The following is a 24,454-nucleotide window of genomic DNA, read 5'->3' as shown; positions in this document are numbered from 1 at the left end:
GAGCTTTCTATTGCTCATACACTTCTTTGAACTTGGTAAAGAGAACTTGGAACAATCTATTGTTAAAAAGAAAGATTCGAAAGTAGGAGTCTAAACTGTTGTACCATTGTTTGTATTTTACATTTCTTTGTCAGTTGTGCCAGTGAATCTGAGTTATATCCTGTAAATAATTGTAAAAGAAAAAGGGATAGCAAACTGAAGAAGAAAATGCGATTCCTAGTTGAACACCTTTTCAGAATAGGGCCATAAATTTTGGAGTTGGTGAAGATATTAGTTCTGGTCACCCATTATTGCTTATCTCCCACAAAAATCTCTCCAGAATTATTGAAAATACTGATATGTGTTTTGATGAAATACTAAAAATGAATGTCTGTTTTTTATTAAAAGTAGTAATTTGTTTAGAATAGGCCTAGGTATATTGTACTAGTTCTATAAAAACCAAGCTGTGGACCACCTTAAGCACAGTGCTGAGCTACCACTGGTTTTTCCGTCATATTTTGTCCAAAACCTTTCTAGAGAACAGGCTAAGTGGCTCTGCTCTGCCTTGCCCTTTCTTTCTTTCCCTTCCATTCTTTTTTCTTCTTCTTCTCCCCAAAGCCCCCCAGTACATAGTTGTATATTCTTTTTTTTTTTTTTGAGGAAGATTAGCCCTGAGCTAACATCTGCTGCCAATCCTCCTCTTTTGTTTTTGCCGAGGAAGACTGCCCCTAAGCTAACATCTGTGCCCATCTTCCTCTACTTTATATGTGGGGTGCCTACCACAGCATGGCTTGCCAAGTGGTGCCGTGTCCGCACCTGGGATCCAAACCGGTGAACCCCAGGCTGCTGAAGTGGAACATGCGAACTTAACTTCTGTGCCACCGGCCCGGCCCCTATAGTTGGGTATTCTAGTTGTAGGTCCTTCTGGTTGTGCTGTGTGAGACACCGCCTCAGCATGACTTGATGAGTGGGGCCATGTCTGCGCCCAGGATCCGAACTGGTGAAGCCCTGGGCCTCTGAAGTGGAGCCCATAAACTTAACCACTTGGCCATAGGGCCAGCCCCTCCCTTCCTTTTTTGAGAGTCTGCTATAATGTGACTCTGTGGGGATCACAGAGTTGTATGTACCATAGAAGTTTTTAAAGTTTATTGTGGGAGAGACAAGACGTACTAAAATAATGTCTATACAAAGTAAAAGTGATCAAAGTGCTAATTGCCATAAAAAGGGTTTTAAAAAAGTGCAGATGTGAGTTTGGTAAAAGGCACATGTAAGATTCATAGATGATAGGGCATTTCAGCTGGACCTTGAGGAATAAGTAAGGTATAAACTAAACATCCAGTATCTTTGGGGGAGATTTCAGAATTGTAGTTTAATAGAACTTATTAGTGTTGTAAGTGGGTATTGATACTCTCCACCCTCATGTGGCTATAACACATTGCCTCTCTGCACATAGATATTCAGCAAGAGAAATTTGTGGCTTTTAAATTAATATTAGGCTATTGAAACAAAAATCCTCATTAGATGAATCAGCCTTAGAAAAATTAGGGTTAGTTTATAGCTAAATATTTTGTCATGGCTCAGAGGGTTTGGGGTAGTTTTGGTTCTTTTGAAAGGTGTTTGTTCTTGGAAAGCTGATTATCTAATTGTATGAGAGACATTTTCCTCTAGAATTTTTGGCGTTCTTGTAATGTTTTCTATTTTATATGGCAATTTCTTAGTAATTTGACTAATATGTAATTCAAGTAATTTTTTAATGAGTGTTTTTAAGTGAACTGCTTGCTGCTATGTTTAGAAAGTATTAATGGCTTGTTAAAAAAAAAAAACCATTCGGCTTAAGTCTGGGAGAGAGCGTGCATTCTGAACCTAGAGTGGTGGCAGAAAATGAAGTGAGTTTGCTGTAGCCACATGTGTTAGCTGCATTAAAAGACTGCTCTCCTGGCAAGCCGGCCTGGACTGCTGCTCACGGGGATTATAGCTGATTGCTCATGGAATGCAGTGGAATGTTCCTGCCACAAGTTCTCTTATGAAAAAGTCTGAGAGGGTGAAGAGTACTTTAGGGAATGTGCCACATCTGAAAACTGAGTAGTAGCCTTTTTATTTAAGCGCTTTCTGATCTTGGAGGGACTGTGTTCCATGGCACAGATAAATGTTACTGCTTTGACATTTTGGAGACCTGAGTGCGTACAAATGGCTTTGTTTAGTAATGTGCCATTATCTTCCAAGTTTCTCCCACTTTGGAAGCCTTTTTTGTTGTCTAATTTTAAAAAGGAAAGTGGGGCAAAATTAATACTCTAACTGCTCACATTTGTGGTTAGGTTACATATGTAAACCTGGAGACTTCGAAACTGCCTAAATTCCCCTCTGAAAAACAGGAGGTGGATAAAGCTGATTCTGAAACACTCCTTCAGGTGATGAAATTGTGATTGTTTGCTTCTTTAACCACAGGAATCTGTCTCCAGCCCTTTGCTAAGTCTCCTTTGTGTATTTATCAGTCTTTCTTTGTCCAGGGTATCTTTTTTTCCAGTACCCAAGTCTTAGTGGGATAGAAGGAACCTTCTTTTGTTTTTGTTTTCTTCCTGTTGTTTACATTTTACATTTTTTTTTAAAGATTTTACTTTTTCCTTTTTCTCCACAAAGCCCCCCGGTACATAGTTGTATATATTTTTAGTTGTGGGTCCTTCTGGTTGTGGCATGTGGGATGCTGTCTCAGCATGGCTTGATGAGTGGTACCATGTTTGCGCCCAGGATCTGAACCAGCGAAACCCTGGGCCACCGAAGCGGAGCGCGCGAACCTAACCACTCGGCCACAGGGCTGGCCCCTACATTGTACATTTTTAAAGGCTTTTTCATTTACACATGTGCATTTCTAAACCAAATGCTGCACGTCACAACTGGTACACAGAGTGACTTCATGTCCGTTAATGAAAATTTGGCATGGAGAAAGGGCAGGGATGAAATGGAGGTTTGGAAAGGAAGACTTGAAAGGAATTCTTTTAAATCTTTATGCTTTTTCCAGCATAAATTGATAAAATCACATGAAAATAAATATGAATGCATTTAGACTATGAACATTCTGGAAAATAAAGAAGAGGCAAAGAAAAGTCGCGTCTGTTCTTACCTCCTTACGACAGCCTACTGCTGCGTTTTGATGCATTGTTGTTGTTGTTCCCATTAGGTTAAATGGGTAGAATCTTTATGTGATTTTGTGTTCTAGTCTTTTGTTAGTCTTTAGTTTTTTTCTCCTATTAGTATTACCTAATTCTTACTTGCATTTTAGTCTGAGTTTCTTTTCTTGCGGCCTATGGATAGACTTCTGAGTGCCTATCAAGTTGGGAACCCCTTGAAATTATATGCAAAATGTGTTTTATGCATTTTCTTAGAAAGGGGGTAATCACTTTCGATACATTTTTCGTGAGATCTGTGTCCCCAGAAAGGGTTAAGAAGCACTAGCCTAGAATTAGAATAAGGTCTCCTTAAGTCTTTTCCAGGATGAGGTAGGACATAATTAGTGAGATCAGACTAAATCGAAAACTCCATAATAGCATCTACTACATTTACTTAATTGGAGTTGATTGAAACCAATTTTGTCCTTTAGAATGACTTTTGGAATGAGTCGGTAAAGGGAAGGTCCAGATCTTGCACTGTCACTGTCCTCCTCTCCCTGTAAGGAGATTGGTGGAAGCTGATGGCAGAGTCCCTCAGCAGTGTCAGGATTGGGGAAGCCTGTGATCTCTAAATCCACCCTTTAGCACAGGCCTGTCTGCTGGCCATTGACTTTGCTGTGGACCTTTTTATACCCTGACCATTCTTCTGCTGCCTCTTGGTTGTTAAAAGCAGCTTTTACCTTCATTTTCCGCAGACCCAAAACATACTTTGTCTTTTTTTCTATATCTGACACAATTTTGTTTAGCAACTTATTAAGTTGACATTCTGGGATGTCTCCCTGTATTTCTTATGTTTTTCTTCTACTGGGATAAAGTTTACAGTCATAAAGAAGGGCATTGGACTACACCTTCTTCTAGTTGAGATACATTAATTTATTGAGCACATTTTTTAAAGTATTCTTTAAGAACATGATTTTAATGGCTGTATAGTATTCTTTTGATTTATGAACCATAATTTATTTAGCAAATCTCCCATTACCAGACACTTGGGCCTTAAAACTACTTTTTAGGATTGCTGTAAAGAAGACTAAGCAAGCCCCACACAAGTGGGGAAGGAATTGTTTTGTACCTGTCTACCTGGTGTCCCTGCCTGCCTGTCTAATAAATATTTCAAACTCAACATATCCAAAACTGAATTCCTGATATATCCTCTTCCAATCTGGCTCCCCTGCATTCTCCCTCAGCTCTTTTTGTTGTTGTTGTTGGGGAAGATTCACCCTGAGCTAACATCTGATGCCAGTCCTTCTCTCTTTGCTTGAGGAAGATTTGCCCTGAACTAACATCTGTGCCAGTCTTCCTCTATTTTGTATATGGGTTGCTGCCACAGCATGGCTGCTGACAAGTGATGTAGGTCCATGCCTGGGAGCTGAACCTGGGCTGCTGAAGTAGAGTGTGCTGAACTTAACCACAAGGCGGGGGGGCCAGCCCCCTCCCTCAACTCAATTAATGGCAGCTCTATCTTGGAGTTGCTCAGGGCAAAAATCGTATAAGCATACTTGACTTCTCTCTTAAACTCTATCCATCAGAAAGTCCTGTGGGCTCTGCCTCAGAATATATCCAGAATCTGACCACTTTTCACTCCCTCTCCTGCCACCACCTGCAGTAACCTCCTAACAAGTCTCCTTGTTCCAACCCTTGTCCTCCAGCAGTCTCTTCTCAACAGCAGCTAGAGTGATCCTTTTAGAGTAGAAGTTGGACTGTTTTTTTCCTCAAAACTTGAGAGATGGTTCCCATTTCACTCAGAATAAAAGCTAAAGTCTGTGTAGTGACCTCCCCTCTCACTTTGTCAAACATTTGTAGCTTCCTGGGTCTTTCACTTAATAGTGTATTGGGTACGTTTTTCCCGTGTCTTAAGTATTCTTCAACAGCATGATTTTAGTGGCTATATGGTATTCTGTCGAGTTTGTGAATTATACATTAGTTAGCTCATCCTATTTTATCATAAGACACGTGAGCCTTAGGTTCTTCATTTAGAGATGTTGCTAATGCCTACCAAGCCTGCTATCCCAGGGTTGTTGTGAGGATCCAGTGGGATTGGGTGTACAGCATAGAATGGTATTTGAAAAATTATTTGTTAGATTGTTTTTTGTGGTTAGTTTTGGTCCCTAAATTGTTATTTCAATGGGAATATAAATTTAAAGGCAGAAACAATTGAACCTATCACAAAGTTGGAAGAGGCCTTTGGTACAGTGTATTTGGAACTGCTTTTTATTACAGTGTATAATTTAAATTTCTTCAGTTACCTAAATAAGTTGTTTTCATATCTAGATTCCAAAACAGCAAAGAGAGGTGATTGGATAAAATCTTGCAGGAAACCTAGTCAGTCCTCTTTTTTTTTTTGAGGAAGATTAGCCCTGAGCTAACTACTGCCAATCTTCCTCTTTTTGCTGAGGAAGACTGGCCCTGAACTAACATCCATGCCCATCTTCCTCTACTTTATACGTGGGACGCCTACCACAGCATGGCTTTTGCCAAGCGGTGCCATGTCCGCACCCGGGATGTGAACCGGCGAACCCCAGGCCGCTGAGAAGCGGAATGTGCGAACTTAACCACTGCGTCACCAGGCGGGCCGCTAGTCAGTCCTTTTTCTTTGCTGCTTTGCATTTTATTGTTCTAGTCTTTTGAGGCTGCCTTAATTAAATCCAAACTGTACTTCATGCAACCTTTATATGTGCATTTGTTGTTTTTTTCAAAGGGGAAGGTAACTTTACCCAGGTTTTCTTTTTTTAAATGCCTTCTTTGCAATTCTCAGGAGATGTTTTGGAGTCATTTTTTCAAGTCCATGCCAATAACACGATGCTGATTGCTTTTGGTAGTTGCCCAGTGAAGTGTGAAGCGCTGTAATGGGAGCTAGCAAAGTCTGCAGTGCAGTGGAGTTAGTGAGACTGTGAAAGGGACCACTACTTCCGGTCGTACAGTCGGCAAAGTAGGTATTCAGAGATTTTTAATAGTATATGAACAATTGTGCTTAGTTTAAGAAAAACATTTCTAGTGGGCTAAGAACTCTTCTTAGTTGCATTGTTTAGGGATGAATGGTCTGTACATATAGGTGGTAGGAATAAGAAATGTGAATTGAGGTTTTGAGAGCATCTATAGGAAATTAGGATTTTGCTGTTCAGCCACTGTGGGCTAGGAGGCCACAGGGCTCTCAGAGAGTTTAGTCTTGTCTTAGAGATAAATCATCAAAGAAGTGTGGTGACTGTTATGAAAGCATTGACGAGAGACAGCTAAATAATAGAGGGAGGGGTTTGGCGGCAAAAGGTAGGGAATGTCTGGAAAGCCTTTTTGTTTTGGCAGAACATACAGAAGACTGTATGGCCAGAATTAGCAGAAGCTGTGTAAATGAGGAAATGATTTGACTGTATTTACTATTTCCCTGTGACAGTGTTCTGGTCTGATACTGAAGGGCTCCTTTTGTGAATGTTAATAAACCTGAGGAGGCAAAATGGATGAAGGGAAAAACAAAAGCAGGTTTTACTTTTTAAATTGCCTTTTGGTTGAGTGGGAGGGGAACACCATGATTAGTGATTAACAACAACAACAACGATGAACACTTAAACTGTGCCAGCCACAGTTAGGCACTTACGGATTTTAACTCGTTTAATCTTCGCGATAATCCCATGGCAGATACTCTTATTTTCCCCATTTCACAGATGAGGCCATTGATACTGGCTAATTTGCCTGGGGCCACACGTTTAGGAACTGGGAGGACTGGAAAAGGAAGTCCCTGTCTGACTCCAGAGCCCTCACTGTCAACCTCCGTGCTATACGTATTGCCTCTCAAAACATTTATTGTTTTACTATTGTGTGTAGTAATACTGAAAGTCTATGTCTAATTTGAACTTTTAGATTAAAATTTATTTTGATGTCCCTTCTTGATGCAGGGAAATTGTGAATAAAAAGGGCATTGTTATTAGTTCAGACATCTTTGTGCCACTTAGATTGAACGACAGCTAGGCCTTCGAAATCGTCTCCCTTCAAAACCATTCAAAATTTGCCTAGGAGGAGCAGATTTGTTGTTAATTGAGAATTTAAGGTTTGTTATAGCTAGCGTATTTATTTTATACCCAGTTGATAACATTGTGACACTACAAAGTTGGTAATTTTTTTTTCCTATTGTATATTTATTTTTAATACTCTGGGATTGAGTAAATAGTGAACACATACGATACATTTATCCTGTTTATAAAATTTGGAATCTAAGTTTGTTATTTTAAATGATTAAGGAACTTTATGATTGGAAATCTTTTGCTCAAATCTGCTGTATGGCAATTTGCTTTATGCCATTGTAATATATTTCCAGAAATATATTATTCTGAGTAAGGGAGGGGGCTGCTTATGGGTTTTGGTTTTATGGTTTTGGAATATAAATGGTGTACAAAATACTTTTATTGTGTGCCAAATTTTTTTTAAATTTGGGGTACAAGAAGCTTTTGGGAGAGGAAGTTTATGCTGAAGATGTCACTGGGATTTTTAACAAGCCCCAAGCGAGCTGTGTTAGAAAAGTTAATAAAAAGTCACAGTGTTGCCACAATGATATGTTAATTGTAGTTGCAGGCAAAATCTTCAGTAGTTTGCCAACAACAGTATAATTGCTACATAGAGACTTTGAGATGTTAGATAAACAAATTTATTCTGGAGAATAAAAAGGCTTTTAAATACAAATCTTGTTTTGACTGCCTTGTTTTCCAGGGCTTAGTAATTAAAACATTGTTTCTGCATCCTTATGCTGAGGTAGTAAACTTGGAAAGAAGGCAAGGAAAAGGGGGCTAAAATTGGGGGTCTTAATATAAGACTTTGTAAGGCTAATTTTGACTTGAAGGGACTCGAAAAAGAGAACATGGTCTTGTGGGTCATCAGTAAGTTAAAACCTGTGGAACGTTTTGTGATAGTCTTTTTAAAGGCGTTTGCATTTATCTTGGATAAGGGTCTTCAAGTAAGCCTTTACGTGAAAGATGCTGTCCTGTTCGTTGTTTACTCTTCTCCAGCTCTATTAAGGTAATGAATGTCAGCTACAGCATGAGGAATAAACCTTTGAAGACAAAAGGAAAAAGCTGTGAAAGGTGTAGGGAGAGGATAAATGTGGGGTCATCTTCCCTGTAGTCTTGGGAAAAGATAAAATCAGATCTTCAGTTCTGAAGCTGCCTTTTTGATTTATGAAGGGGAACTTCAGAAAAACAGCCTTGAAACCAGACAAGATCTGAATGGCAATGGGAGCTAAGGCCCAGAGGTGAGGGTGAGCAGAATGAGTTATTGGGGAAGTCGGGATAGATAGCGTGAACAAAAACTCATTCCTTTGGGGAGTCCAGAAGATGCTTCTGATAATAAGCATTATAATAATTGTAGCTAACATAGCTAGACTTCCTCCTTGAAACGTTTCCGTCTCTTGGCTCTCAGGACCCCATGCTCTCCTGATTGCCTTCCTTACAGGCCATTCTCTATTCTTCCTTACCTCCTATGTTGAAAGTGCACCAGGACTTTGCCTCTTCTCTGTCTCCAGAGAAGACAGACACTCTACGTGATTTCATTCAGGGTCAAGGCTTTAAATGTCCTTGAGATGATGTTGTCTCTCAAGTTTATTTCTCCAGCCTGGACCTCTCTGTAGAGCTCTAGACTGGTCCACCCAGTTGCTAACTTAACTCTACTTGAAAGCCTAAGAAGTATCTCAAACTTAACATGTCCTCAACAGAACTGTTGTTTTCCCTTCCTTGCCTACCTAAAGTGGCTCTTCCTTCATGCTTGCCCATTCTTTTAGTTTCTAAGACCAAAAATATTGGAGTCATTCTTGCCTTCTTTTTCTTTTTTTTTGGAAAGATTTTATTTTTTCCTTTTTCTCCCCAAAGCTCCTCGGTACATAGTTGTATATTCTTCGTTGTGGGTCCCTCCAGTTGTGGCATGTGGGACGCTGCCTCAGAGTGTTTTGATGAGCACTGCCATGTCCGCGCCCAGGATTCGAACCAACGAAACACTGGGACCCCTGCAGCGGAGCCCGCGAACTTAACTGCTTGGCCACGGGGCCAGCCCCTGCCTTCTTTTTCTTACAGGCCACCTGTAATACATTAGTAAGTCCTGTAATCTCTACCTTCACAATCTGTCTTGAATCTGGTTACTTTTTACCATTTCTGCTCTAGTCCAAGTCAGTACTGCGGTAGCCTCCTATCTTTCTGCTTCTACTCTTGTTTCTATGCAGTAGTCAGTCATATTTTAGAAATGCAAATCAGATTATGTCACCCCTCTGCTTCAAATCCTTTGTTGGCTTCTTGTCACTTTTAGAATACAACTAAAAATCCTCACCTTGGCCACAGGGCCCCACAGAATTTGGCCTCTGGCTCTCTGATTTCACATCTCATCATTGTTTAACCCTCTGGCTATGCTGGTGGTCTTGCAGTTCCTTAAATGTCATTCAGCTTCCTGCTCAAATATCACCTTCTCAGAGGTGGCAGCCTGCCCACTCTTATCTAAAATAGCCGCCCCTACCACCTCCACTGTCACCTTATATCTCCTAACTCTTCCTTACTTTTCTTCTGCAGCTTATATTATCTCTGTTGGTTAATTATTTGACTTCCTGAGTAGAATATAAGCTCCTTGAAGGCAGGGACTGATTTTCACTAGATACCTTCAGGCCTGAGGCATGGGAGGCACTCAAATATTTGTGAAATGAAAGAATATTTTGAACATTTCTTTTGGGCTAGGCCCTGAGGTAAATTCTTGACATGGATTAGTCATTCATCCTCACAACAATCCTATGAAGTTGGGCACTATTATTATTGTACCCATTTTACAGATAAGAAAATTGAGGCTTACCAAGTTTGTTATGTGCCCAAGTTATAGATGGACCCTAGGATGATATTGGATACTTCGGGTGGGGTTAGATTAAAGCCTCTATAGTATTCTATTTCCTTCATTACTAAAATCCTTGAAAATGTCTTCTAGAAATATTTTCTAGTTCAACTCACATTTTGATCATTGAATGTTGGGTCAAATTGTAAGACAGAATTCACTTTTGGGTCAGGAGATCCAGCGCTTTTGGTATAGGAATGGGCCTTTTTCTTTCCCTGCTCCAACAAATGTCTTCTCTGTAATTGGTCTCTACACTGTAGCCTATAAATGTAATCAAGTCACTCTAGGCTTCTCATTGCTCAGGTGTTCACCAGCTCTTTGACCCTGAGATTTTAGTGCTTTTCTACCCTTTGGGGCTCATTGCACTTGAGTCACACCTGCCAAATCAGTACCTGGATGTCACACACTTCTTTTTGCCCCAGGACTTCCTATTGCAGTTCCCTGGCTTAAGCCACATATTGCCCAGTGGTTCAGATCCTTAGAGCCAGAAGGTTCAGATTTCAGACTAGGCTCTGGCCTTGGGCAAGTGTCTTCATCTCTGTGTCTCAGGTGCTCCAAATGTAAAATGGAGATGATAGCACTGTCTACTTCATGAAGTTATTGTGAGGATTCAATGAGTGAGTACATGGAATGCTTTAGCGCAGTGCTTGGAACATAGTATGCATTCAGTCAGTGTTAGCTGCTGTTGTTATCACTCCACCTTCCCTAGCTATCTCCTACTTTTCTTTCAGCCCAGCCTTCTCTGTTTCACCATATCAGAGTTTATTGTCTCAAAAATCATCTCTTTTGTATATGTTTGCTTTTATACGTTACTGTTTATATGTTCTTATAGGACCCCCTGCGTACCTAGCATGACTCATCATAATTTGGAAGCATGTATTTATTTTGTGTGATTATATGTCTGTTTCCTCCAGTGGCTGTAAGCTCTAGAAGGGGGCGGAAATAACTTTTTTGCTTCTTATTGTATCCCCAGCACAGTGCCTGGTACATAGTTTGTAGTTAATAAATGTGCTTAGTGAATGTGCCCAATGAATGAAAGTGCCATTTAACTTTTCCCTTCTTAAAATAGGATCTTGGGATCTTTTGCAATAACCTTTCCTTTGAGAATGATTAATGTTAGCGTGGAAGCTAACTGGGAGACTTGGAGAACTGAGCTCGTTGAGTACAAGTACAGAGGGCAAAGGGGCAGAGACTGTTGGGTGACAGGCAGAAAGATCAGGGAAAAGGGCTTGTCTGGGTAGATGCCGTCGTAACAAAGTGTTTTTGTTGAAGGTCTGAGTGATGTACCATCCTGGATGTAGTTACGATATTTATCAATGATTCACCCAGTGCTTATTGAGTCCCTGCTCTGTGCTGGGCATTGAGCCAGGTGCTGAGCCCTCACCCTTCTAATTGAAGGGGAACTACCTGGGAAAATGAATACTGAGGATATTAGCATTTATTTACATCTTTTGGTGTTTACCATGTGGCAGTGCCTCTTGGCTGTGTGTCTTGTGTGTGAGGTCAAGAATCTGTTCCATACCTACACAAGAATCTTTATGCAAGGCAAGCTTGTCATATCTAGAACACTGGAGAAAACTTTGCAGCAATATATTTTAATGGTAAGGTACCTCTATCTGTCATGAGATTCCATATTTCCTGCAAAATAGAAACTGTAAGAGACAGTTCTAAAGACATGGAGAAGAAGAGGAATTTCCAATACCTATTCCACTCTTCTGCTTCCATTGTATTTACCTTTATCCTTGCCCTTCCTGGTGACCTCTGTCAGCACATCTTTGTTTCCCTATATTACTTAAAACTTGGTTATCTTTCCTCCTGTCCCCTATTTACCTATTACTGCTGTTTCCTAAAAGTCGTATTGCTACTCTCGAGATTGAAATTTAGATTCCTCCTCTCCCAGAGATTAACGTTTCTTGACAGAACCTGAATTAAGTTGGCTGCTCAGGGAGAAAAACCTCAGGAAGCAAGTGTTGTTGAGAGAGCTACATTCCAGTTCACAAATAAGCATCACCTACTTATGAAGTTCGCACTGTGAGTGACATACAAAGAGGAGTCATGGTTTCCAGCCACAAAGAAGTGATCATCTATAAGGAAAGATAAAACTAACATTTTCATTGGCTCTTTAGGTATATATTTAGTATCTACCATGTGTCAGGCCCTGTCCTGGGAGCTGGGGATATAGCAGTTAATGAAATAGAAGTTCTGGTCTTATGGAACCTACATTACAGTGACTCATATAATAAATCAGATAGTCATAAGTGTAATGAAGAAAAATAAAGCACAGTAAGAGGATGGAGAGTAAAGTGGATGCTGATTTAAATAGAATGGTCAGAAAAGGGCCATCTGATAAGGTGATGTGTGAATAGAGACTTGTGTGAAGTTAGGGAGCGGGCTATTCAGATACCTTGGAGAGTAACATTCCTGGTAGAGCAGTAAATATAAAGTCCCTGAAATAAGAACGTGTTTTTAGTACCAAGGGCAGTGGGACTGGAGTGAGAGGTGAGTCTTTGGAGAGGAGGGCAGAGAGGGAGTGTATGATTGGAAGCCATTGGAAGGTTCACTAGAGGCATGACGGGTGTGATCTGGATTACATTTGACAAGAATCATTGCCTGCAGTGTGGAGATGAGACTTTTCAGGGGTCTGGGGGGGAGTGGGAAGCCCAGTTAGGAGGTATTGTAGTCATTCAGGTGAGAGAGAGGGCTTGCACCAGGGTAGTAATGAGGTGGTGGTGAGAAGCTGTGGGATTCTGGATACATTTTGAAATTAGGGCTGACAGAATAGATCAGAAGTGGAGGGTGAGAGAAGAGTCAAAGATGACTCCAAGATCATCTGTGAAAAGTTGCTTTTGGAGATGGGTCCAGGTCTGGAGTATACTCTGTGTGCAGAGAAATCTTGATATAAAAGGCGGCCTTAGGTGCAGAAGTTTAAAAGGGACCTTGAAAAGTGACGTGAAAACGTGATTTTTAGGAAATAAAGCAATATGAAGTATACAGCCCTTAAAATAGAGTATGTTCTGACTCCAGTCCTCAAAAATATGTCTGGAGTCCTTTCCTTGAAGAAAAAGTAATGATTTATCCTAGACAAAGCCTGCACGATAATGACACATGACCATGGGAGGCATGCTATATTTGTAACAACTTTTACATTGGTGAAAATGTGGTTTATGTTTTGAACATTTTCATTAATTACTATAGTTCCGTTCTTACATGCATGCTTTCTGAGAAACAAATTAGAGGTCGTACACACTGTATTTAGCTCAGTTGACTTTGGTACAAGAACTGTTGTGTTAAATATTGCCCAATCTTTCAGTAACACAGTTCTCTTTATGTTCTTTTTGTGAAAGTTGATAAAATTTACTGGTATTTTATGTATATATTGTATAGGTATGTACTCTTTGGCTTTTTCTTTTTATGCTTCTGAAAATGGTACAGGATTTAGTGAAATTAAAATTATACATGACATAGGGAGGACGTTCATCTGAATGTCTTTGGTGTAGGTCATTGTAGAGGTATAGAGGAGCCACAGACATGGTCTGTGTACTAAAGGGATTTATAATGTGGTAGGATACCAGAGATCTGATGACACATCTAAAGGATCCCAGTGTGGTACTTGGACTCTTGCCAAGAAATAGTATTCTTATTTATGCTTTAGCTTATTTTATCAATTAGTGAACTTTTTTTGTTTTGGTTTAAAGACCATGGAATATGGTTATCATCCCAACCAAACATGATAAATTCGTATTTTTGAAAATTGACATTTGTGTAGTGTTTTACTCATTTAATCCTGTGAACTAGGTATTATTTCACTTTTAGAGAGAACACAAAAGTGTAACAATACCCAAGGTCACAAAAAATATAAATTGTATATTTCTTAATTGTTCTTGATGTATTTAGGATATTAAAAGATAGCAATATGTAGGCACTGATGCTGGTCCTTTGATTCCAAGTCCTATACCTTTTCTGTTACATAGACTGTCTCTCCCTTCCCCCCTATTATTAATGGTTGGAAACCTCCCATTTCTTAAACAGGATGGGTTAAAGCAAGTGAGTTAGATCTCACCTGTTGTTAGTTCAGAGAGAAAAATCCTTTGGCACATTTGAAAACATTAGTTCATTGTTCATGGAAGTAATGGTAGAGTTCATGGGCTTCTGTTGAGCTCAAGTGCTGTTGTCATTAATATTTTATCAGTGTCACAGTTTTTTTTCGTTTGCAGAATTCTGGAATTTTAAAATTTTTTATTAGGAAATATTTCATGTATTCAAGATAATACAATGTATATATAAGTATAAAGAATAATATAAACCAAACGACTCTGTAACTACTACCCAATCTACAGATAGAAATTACCTATGTCTTCTGAGACTTTCTATTTCTATTTATACTTCCTCCTAAAACAGGTAATGATATTGAATTTTGCATTGGTCTAAGGTATCTTTTATAAATATCTTTCATTTAGGAATTAAAATGTTTTAAATATTGTGGATAAATTTCATCTTGTTTGGCATAACTATTATATGAATATCTCTTTAAAATTATATTTTGATTTACGTATTATGTTAAAATAAAAAGATTGTTGTTGTTGTCTAGAGGCAGTTATTTAAAAGGCAGCTTGGTTTCTAAGCTGGGAGTTCAGAAAATTTATTAGTTTCAAAAGTTTCAAAGATTTGGGAGAAAGGAATATTGAAGAAGAAGAAAAGGATTTCATGTGAATCCAGGAAATTGCTCATTGGTGTTTTTCTTTACCAGGGAAAAGAGAACAAAGGGGTAGGATGTGAGAACTAGCCCTTTCTTAAGCTGTTCATGGGGCAGTTGGTTCCACCAGTGAGTAGCTAAAAGGCTGAATGAAAAATGGCTTGAAAGTTTTATGACAGCAAATTTTCTAGAGGTTAGAAATGTTTATTTTAACCTTGTTTTTGAGTAGTGAAGAGTCCTTCAGAGGTCGTATCCCACATCTTGTCATTGGCCTTATTGCTGAGCCACTGAAACCTGGAATCTGGTTCACGCAGTATGACACTAATTTCCCTTTTCTTAGTAGAGTTTGTGTGTGGTCTTTCATCTTTTAGGAACTGTAATCGTCATAGTTCCTAGTTTTAAATAGGTAAAGAGAGTTTTAAGCAATGCCTTTGATAACCATGTTAGAGGGATGGTCATATACATGTGCAAACGCATACGCATTTGTATGCATATCCATAAAAACGCCTTACTGTGTTTGCCTTGGCGGTTTCTGCATGTAGAGAATAAGCATTTAAATGGTGGATGTCTTCTCTAAGAGTGTGGACTCTGGAGCCAAACTTTCCAAGTCCACATCCTGAATATGCCACTAGCTACCTCTGTACCCTTGGGTAAGTTATTTAACCTCTTTGTGATTTTTTTAATCTATAAAATGGAGGTAGTAAAACTTTTGCCTTGTTGAGTGGTCTGGAGGATTAAATAGGTTAGTACGCAGAAAGTACTTACAGCTCTGGAGTAAGTGCTCCCTGAATGTTGGCTATTATTTAAATCTTGTATGTAGTGCCATTTGGTTAGAAGCATACTTCTTTGTTTAGGTTACCATTTGTAGGTGGGGAGATGTTCTTTCTAGAGTCATGTCTCCTTGTCACATGATTCTGGGCAGTGTGAGCCTTATTAATACTCTGTCAGCATTTGAGGCTGGAACATAAGTGTGTGACCATACCCAGTGGAATCCAGCAAGAGAGAGAACTAAGCACCGTAGCAACTGTTGCTATTTGTGTCCTGAGCAGCAGCTGCTCCTGACAGATTTATTTTTTAATCCTGATCTTGCGGATAGCCTGGGATGTGGCCCTGCTTTAGAGAAGTGGATTGGTTGAGATGTCTGGTCTTTGAGGATTTCATGACCACATGTTATAAAGATTCTATTCCATGTGAAATATGAGGAGCTAAAGCTTTGCGTATGAGAAAGGAAGAGAGTCCCTGAAGTATAGTGTAACTGGATTAATTATATGAGAAATCTCTTTTCATATGGGCAGTGAGACTTGATGCTTTTCAGTCAAAAAGTAGTTTTGCTGTTTATAACATCCAGAAGATAATTTAGGGGTCTGTGATTCCAGTGTATACGTATGTATACACATTCATGCACACATACAAATATGTATATAGTAACATGTATTATTATCACCTGTGGAGTTCAGAAATAAGACTGTCTTTCCAATGAATGCTTCATTACCAAATGCTGTTCTGAAGTAGATAATACGATCTTTAAAAAGTTTGTTTCAAATAGTGATTGGATTAATTCAGTAATTTTCTCATTTTTGTTTCTGATGAGTTGAAATATTTCAAGTCTTATGAAGCACCTTGAAATAGTAAAATGGTCCATTTCCAAATTTTGGCTGCTGACTTACCTAGGGTCCAGTCACAAGATATTTGCTCAGCACCTACTATGTACCAGGCTCTGTTTTGAATCCTGGTAATGCCTAGTGAATGTGGTTGGTCTGATTCTTTTGAAGTTCTATACATAGATCCTACCTATTAAAATTGTGATTATTTTTGTTTTTGGGTTGCCCTATTCACATTCAGTGGTATGAATTTACTGATTTGGATGTTTTGAATTTACAGCACTACATCATATTGAGCTAAAAGAATGTGTAACTGACTTATAAAATCACAACATTTTCATCCTCTAGGTATTATTAACCCAAAAAACCCAAAGGAAGCTCCGAAGTCCTTCAGCTTCGACTATTCCTACTGGTCTCACACCTCGGTAAGTGTGTGTATGGTGCAGCATAGTACAACAATGAACGTTCTGAAAGAGCCTGCAGGTCCACAAGGAAAACAGAGATTACCGACATGTAGGAAAATGGAGAGTAGGGTCCTTCATAGTATCCTCACTCAGTACAGCACCGCATATCTTGCTGGCTTCTAGGGATTGTTCCTAAACTAGAGTTTGCTTCTGCATCTCTTTGTTAGGGTTTTCTTTTTTTTCCTGTTTTGTGTTGGAGTAGGAGATGTTTTACACTGTGGGCAAAGCCTAATTGCCAAGAGAAAGGCCTGTGAAAGGGCTTGGAAAACATTCTTCACTGAAAGCTGTGTTTATTGAGAACTAGCCACACTATCTGGAGCTGGTTCAAAGAAGTATTTTTATATGTGGACTGGACTTTTGATCTTTTAGTCTCATTTTCCACTTAGGAAAATTTTCTTAGACCTCCCTATGAATGGAAGCATGATACTTTTAAAATTATGAAAAATGAAATGGAATCATGCTAGATAATTTCTTGTAGATATTTTCATGTATGGCTGACCTGGATGACTCTAATAGTGCCTCTGTGTGTGTGTGTGTGTGTGTGTGTGTATGTTTAATGAGAAAAATAAACTATGTGTAGAGGGAACTTAAACTTCTGGTAAAAAACTCTTTTATTTATTATAGAAGTAATCAGATAAGCACAGGAAAGAATATGAATGAAATGCCATTTATTTCTCCTTTTAATCTTTACAGCCTGAAGATCCCTGTTTTGCATCTCAAAACCGTGTGTACAATGATATTGGAAAGGAAATGCTCTTACATGCCTTTGAGGGATATAATGTCTGTATTTTTGCCTATGGGCAGACTGGTGCTGGGAAGTCTTATACAATGATGGGTAAACAAGAAGAAAGCCAGGCTGGCATCATTCCACAGGTAAAAAACAAAACAATGAAAAACCTCTGTTCATCATTATTCTTAGTCTTCAATTGCTTTAACAATTATTTTTATTTAGCAAACGTTTATTTAGGGACTACCATATGTGAGGCACAGAGATAAATCCTCTGCCCCTTTCCCTCAGAGGAGCTAACAGTCTGATGGAAAAGACTGACGTGTATACGTGTCTATCGTTAAGGGTGGGAAGATTGATGTTTTGTAGAGGTTTTGCTGTATGCTCAATGTCATGTTATTTTATCTTTGAACAATGTTGCCAGCTTCTTAAAAATGTGATAGTATGTACCAGACTCTCTTCTGAATCCTGGGGACACCTAGTGAACGTTGGTCTGATTTTTTCCCAAATTCCCTGTATGGATCACTTCCTAAGAATGTGATTACTTTTGTTTTCTGATTGCCTTGTTCAGAGATACTTTCCTTTTATCTTATTAATTTAACACTATCACTTTAAGTTTGAGCAGCCTAAGATTTCCTTTTTTAAGAGCAGTTAGTCTTTTGATCTTGTACTGTTTGGGAATGGAGAAGAGTTGTGACTAAGATTATCAGAAAAAATTTATTTGTTAATAACAGGAACATGGTTTGCTTTTATTAATGATATTTGGAATTAATTTTAAAGTTATACTAGTTATTTTTGTTTTATCGCATTACCAGACTTAGTTTCTCCTCCTTTTTCCTTTAATTTTAATTTGTTTGTATTGGAATTCTTGTGTAATTATGTATGTATCTCTTTTCTGGTAGAGTTTTGGGATATTTTATTTTAATGCAAAAGCATGGATTTTTAAAAAGATTATTATTATTTAGAGACTGTCATTTATAGTAAATTTTGAATTCTGTTTAGACTTCTGGAGAATCACAAACATATAATTCATTTTCCAAATCTATACTGATTGCCTTAATACTAAATACTTAATAATAAGCAGATTTTTATTAATTATTATTATTAAAATAGTACATATTTTAAATACTAAGTATAGGGAGAGAGACATTTTGTAACTTTTCTGATCTAGAAAAATTGATGGTTTCTATTAGAACTGTCACTGTGTAGTGGAGTAGCCTCTCATAAAGGGGTTGGAATCTTAAGACCAGAGGTAAAGGGGAAAATTTTATAGAGTCAAAATTATTCTTGAAAATATCTTCATTTACTCTCTTCAAATAGTATGCATTCTCTCTCTGGATGTATGTACGCATAAATTTGTAATGTGTATAGTAATTGTTAATATATGTTTATATATCATGGTAAGTAATATATGTTCCAAATACAGTTTAATAGTAGTTTTATTACTGCAGTAATAATACTGATGGTAAAGTCACAGTTGCTGCAGTATAGTATGAAGAGTTGAATTCACATAAGTTAAATGTGCCAATGACATACCACTAGAAGAGATATAAATTCCTCCTTTTCCCCTAAATGTGGCTTGCTTTCTAAGGAAACATTATTGAGATACTATTGTTGAGGGAGAAAAAAGATTAGATGAGAAGAACGTATTCAAAACTTCCCTTTTATTTCATTCAAAGCATTCACCTTTCATGTTGATACCATTAATATTTTGAGAAAGAAAGAGGATCTTGCTAATTTGTTTAGCACTTGTGGGTAACTTGGTACTTCTCTGATTTATGCTGTTCATGCCTCTCTCATTCTGCTTCTCTAGTTATGTGAAGAACTATTTGAGAAAATCAATGACAACTGTAATGAAGAAATGTCTTATTCTGTAGAGGTGAGTACAACCAGAGGCACCTGTACTCTGTTCCCTCAAAGTTTACTTTTGAATGGTTCCAAATTATGACTGTGCTATAGATTACTCAACCCACGTTTGTACTTTTAGGCTATTTCTAAGTTTTGGTTATAATGAATAATGTTGCAATTAAATCCTTATTCATAAGTCTACGGCTTTATTGTCAGTTATTTCCTTTGTATGTATCTTGGTTGTCAAACAATACATTTGAATTGCCAAAGGCCTTTTAGAAAGAAAGGCTATACCAATTTTCAGGCCCATTGGGAGGGTCTAAGCACCCATTGTGCCTTTGCCAACATCTAGCATTTTCGTTTTTTAATCTTTGCCAATTTGGTAAGGGAAAATTTCTTACTCTTAATTAAATTAGAACTTCTTTGATTATTAGTGTGGTTGAACATCTTGTAAATTATGCATATGCCTGTTTATGTTTTGAGATTGCAATGTTTTTCTTATTTGTTTGTGTGAACTCTTCACTCTTTAATGTTATTAATAATGATTTTTGACAGGCATAAGTTTTAAAAATATATAATCAAATCTCTTCTCCCCTCCACCCCTTTATAATTGCTTATAATCTTGGAAACTTAGTCTCCATGCAGTGTATATCCTAGCTCTTTCAAGAAAAGGTCTATAAAATTACATTATGTGTGTGAGTTTATTTGAGAAACATTTCCACTTTTTTGCGTGTGCTTTATAAAGCTGTTGTTTCGCACACGCCAATTTTTGGTATTCATTTTCACAGTAACTGAAATTATTGTTCTGTTAACATGAGTCTATTCTGAGAAATTAAGATGTTTTTAAAGCAAACTTTAGATTTTCTTTTTTTAATGTATGTGTTGTGATTTCCATAGGACTTTACACAGTTCCTAGTTCACCCACTTAGCTGCTTTGGGTTTTTTTCTCTACCTTTAAAGTGGTGCATAAATTTTAAAGAATTCTGCCTTCTGACTGTCATTACCAAAAGGGGAATGTGCTGTTCTAAAAATGTTTTTTGTTAAAGTGAATTCTCTAAATAGCTTGTCTTATCCCTTGACTGTTTTTGAATATTAAATGTATAGTAAATGAAAATTCAGTAGATTTTTATTAATCTTATTAAAATATCACATTTTAAATAAATTCAAAGCATAGTGAGAGTGACAGTGTGACAGCATCTTTTGAGTTTATGGGTCATAAAAGAAGATGCCAGTTTCTCCCGTATTAGTCAGAGTTCACAGGCTCATTTGGAGGGTAGTGTGGATCCCTAGTTGATACTTTGTTGATCCTTATGGTTCTAGGAGCTCTACCACTTCTCTCAAGTGTTTCCTCTGCTCTAGCCACACTGGCTTTTTTGCTGTTTCTGAGACACACCAGGAACCTCAGGGCCTTTACATTTGCATTTCCTTCTGCCTGAAATTTTTTCCCCTGGATATCTTTTTGACTAAGTTTTTCACCTCCTTCAAGTCTTTGGCTCAAATCTTATCCTCTCAATGAGGCTTATCTTGACCATCTTATTTAATACTGTAACTTACCCTCTACCCCAGCACTCCTGATCTCTCCTCCCTTGTTCTTATTTTTTTTTTGCATAGTACTCATCATGTTCTAACCAACTTTATAATTTTACTTATTTTTTATGTTTGTTCTTTATTTTCAGTATCCCTTGTTAGAATCATAAACTCACTAGGGCAGCAATCTTTGTTTTATTTACTGATGTATGCAAGGTGCCTAGAAAGTGCCTAGAAGATAATAGTACTCAGTGAATTGAATTTGCCAAGTGGGTCTATAATGGTTGGTTCAGAAATAGTGATGGCTTTAGATGTATTTGCATATTAGAGAATGAGTAATGGAGCACATCAACATTTACCCAGGTTATTTGGGTCCTCTTAGTCTCATACCTGTGTGAAAAGGGACAGGTTTTCCAAGAAGATATAATATCTTCCTGGGATTCAGGATTGTATACAAGTTAAAAAAAATTTTTTTTATTGAATTCACATTAGTTTATGTCATTGTGAAATTTCAGTTGTATGTTATTTCTTGTCTGTCACCACGTAAATGCTCCTCTTCACCTCCTGTGCCCACCCAACACCCTCCTTCCCCTGGTAACTACTGAACTGTTTTCTCAGTCCCTGTGTTTGTTTATATTCCACATATGAGTGAAATCATATGGTGTTTGTCTTTCTCAGTCTGGCTTATTTTGCTTAGCATAATACCCTCCAGGTCCATCCATGTTGTTGCAAATGGGATGAATTTGTCTTTTTTATGTCTGAGTAGTAGTCCATTGTGTATGTATACCACATCTTCTTTATCCAGTCATCAGTCAGTGGGCACTTGGATTGTTTCCATGTCTTGGCTATTGTGAATAGTGCTGCAATGAACATAGGGGTACTTGTGTTACTTTGGATTGTTGATTTCAAGTTGTTTGGGTAGATACCCAGTAGGGGGCTATCTGGGTCATGATATTTCTATTTTTAGTTTTTTGAGGAATCTCCATACTGTTTTCCATAGTGGCTGCACCAGTTTGCATTCCCACCAGCAGTGTATGAAGGTTCTTTTTTCTCCACACCCTCTCCAACATTTGTTATTTTTAGTCTTAGTGATTATAGCCATTTTAAGGTGGTATCCTAGTGTAGTTTTGAATTGCATTTCCCTGGTGATTAGTGATGTTGAACATCTTTTCGTGTGTTTATTGGCCATCTGTATATCTTTGGAAAAATGTCTCTTCATATCCTCTGCCCATTTTTTGATCAGGCTTTTTGTTTTTTTGTTGTTCAGTTGTGTGAGTTCTTTATGTATTATGGAGATTAACCCCTTGTCAGATACATGATTTGCAAATATCTTCTCCCAGTTGGTGGATTGTCTTTTGGTTTTGATTCTAGTTTCTTTTGCCTTGCAGAAGCTCTTTAGTCTGATGAAGTTCGACTTGTTTATTTTTTCTTTTGTTTCCCTTGTCTGAGAAGACATGATATTGGAAAAGATCCTTTTAAGTTCAGTGTTGAAGAATGTACTACCTGTATTATCTTCCAGGAATTTTATGGTTTCAGCACTTATCTTCAAGTCTTTTTATGTGTATGGCATGAGATAAAACTTTCATCTTTTGCAAGTGGTTGTCCATGTACAAGTTTAAGTACACGAGAATGATTAAAGTACCATTTTCAGGGCAGGCCCAGTGGCTCGGGGGATAAGTGCACATGTTCCACTTCGGCGGCCGGGGGTTTGCTGATTTGGATCCCGGCTGCAGACATGGCACCGCTTGGCAAGCCATGCTGTGATAGGCATCCCACATATAAAGTAGAGGAAGATGGGCACGGATGTTAGCTCAGGGCCAGTCTTCCTCAGCAAAAAGAGGAGGATTGGCAGCAGATGTTAGCTGAGGGCTAATCTTTCTCAAAAAATAAATAAATAAAATAAAATAAAATTAAAATACCATTTCACTGTCTAGGATGACCTACTTTAAGAAAGAATATTTATTGTCCTGTTTTACTTTTGTAGTAAATCAATTACTTTATCTTTGAGAGTTGTCAATATTTTAAAAACTGATTTTAAAACAGTATAAATATACAGTCAGATCAGAGATTGAGGGAAGGAAAAAGGCAATAGAAATAGAGATAAGGTTCTATTTCAGGTACTCTGAAAATATGTCTATAAAAATTTAAAGTTGAAAAATGCAGAAGTTACATTGTATGCTTGAGTAGCTTAGTGATACAGAAGTTTCTGATTCCTAGAGAAGCATGATAATGAGGCTTATTGTGGTGAATTTACCCCAGTTCAGAGCCTCGTTTGCTTAGAAGCCTGATCTTGTAGATAATATCAGGAACAGAACCATCCTTCCGAGTCAGACTTTTGAGTGAAGCTCATTTGACATTATGGAACCAGTACATTGGTTTGTTACTTTCTCGTGAGGAATAATGATTACCCAAATCGGAACAGTCGTATTAGCAAGACTGACAAATTATCTTCCTGTGGGCAGACCTCTGTTGGAATCCTGTTGGTGTCTGGGTGAGCGTGAAATTAGAGGGAGAGGAGTTGATTAGACAGATTAAATGTTTAATTGCTTCAAGTGAAGAAATGATAGCCTAATATATCCATCTTCATGATAAAAATGCTCCTGCTGATGGGACAAGAGTTTCTGAAGTATATTTACTGAGGACTTGGATAGGTCCTGCCACACAATCAAATTCCATGCTGGCCAACCCTGACCCCTCTAGTAGATACATCTTTTGTCCATACCAGTCACAGTTTGGTCAGTGTTAAAGTATTAGCTGATCTCCTGTCTTCCTTGCTCTGGAATATTGGTATTGTTCCTTGGTTTTAATACCAATAGAAATCTTGTTTCCACGCTTTTGTACTAACCCCACTGTAATCCACAATTAGTTGACTACAGCATACATTAAAAAAATATTAATAATTGATAAGTTGCTACTAAAAATGATGTATTTTCTGCCTAAGATAAGTAGCAGCTACTGTGTGCTGAGATAGCCTATTACTTCCTTTTCTTTCCTGAGATGTCAGAAGGCTGGTTCTAACCTACTCAGTGATATTTGTGCATACTCTTAATAGAATAAAAGGGACTAGGAATGTGGCATTTCACTGTAAAGATTGCTGATTTCTAATTGTAGAGCTTTCAATAAAAGCTTAAAAAAATCTTTTTAATGTATAAGATTTCTTTTTTCAAATCCTCTAATTCACTTTAATAATTTGTTCCTAGGTGAGCTACATGGAAATTTACTGTGAAAGAGTACGAGATTTGCTGAATCCAAAAAACAAGGGTAATTTGCGTGTGCGTGAACACCCCCTTCTTGGCCCCTATGTGGAGGATCTGTCAAAGTTGGCAGTCACTTCCTACACAGACATTGCTGACCTCATGGATGCTGGGAACAAAGCCAGGTATGGTAGGAAATAGACTAATGACTGAGGTCTTTGGCACGTTTTGAGGCCTTTTGTTCACGGTTAAGGGTTTGAGACCACATTTATAGCTATGAAAATTGCATTAATTGTGGAGTCCTCTGATCCTTTGTGCTGAAGTGAGGGCTTTAGCATATTCAGTATCTTCTCATCAAAACAATGCGCTGCTGAAACATGTTAGAACTTTGGTTAAGTTTTACTCTTAGGTTTTGAT

General features: G+C 38.0%; 1 protein-coding gene and 1 long non-coding RNA gene across 34 annotated transcripts in view; one reads left to right on the top strand and one right to left on the bottom strand.

Moving 5' to 3' along the window:
- KIF1B (kinesin family member 1B) overlaps positions 1-24,454 on the top strand; it is a 134,908-nt gene that overhangs the window by 17,791 nt on the left and 92,663 nt on the right. For all 33 annotated transcript variants that reach the window (XM_070610855.1, XM_070610851.1, XM_070610841.1 and 30 more), the window contains exons 3-6: positions 16,626-16,702; positions 17,435-17,614; positions 19,282-19,347; positions 24,044-24,222. In XM_070610855.1, coding sequence (XP_070466956.1) covers positions 16,626-16,702; positions 17,435-17,614; positions 19,282-19,347; positions 24,044-24,222 — 502 coding nt within the window. The remainder of the gene's footprint in view (positions 1-16,625; positions 16,703-17,434; positions 17,615-19,281; positions 19,348-24,043; positions 24,223-24,454) is intronic.
- LOC139081994 (uncharacterized) lies at positions 7,756-15,650 on the bottom strand. Its single transcript, XR_011537586.1, has 3 exons — positions 15,442-15,650; positions 14,044-14,201; positions 7,756-8,175 (listed from the first exon to the last, which is right to left on the bottom strand). It is a non-coding gene; the product is annotated as an uncharacterized lncRNA (long non-coding RNA).

The sequence above is a fragment of the Equus przewalskii genome, chromosome 2, assembly GCF_037783145.1.
Source record: "Equus przewalskii isolate Varuska chromosome 2, EquPr2, whole genome shotgun sequence".
Lineage (NCBI taxonomy): Eukaryota > Metazoa > Chordata > Mammalia > Perissodactyla > Equidae > Equus > Equus przewalskii.
The sequence above is the reverse complement of the archived record's forward strand: the minus strand, read 5'-3'. Positions and strand labels throughout refer to the sequence as shown.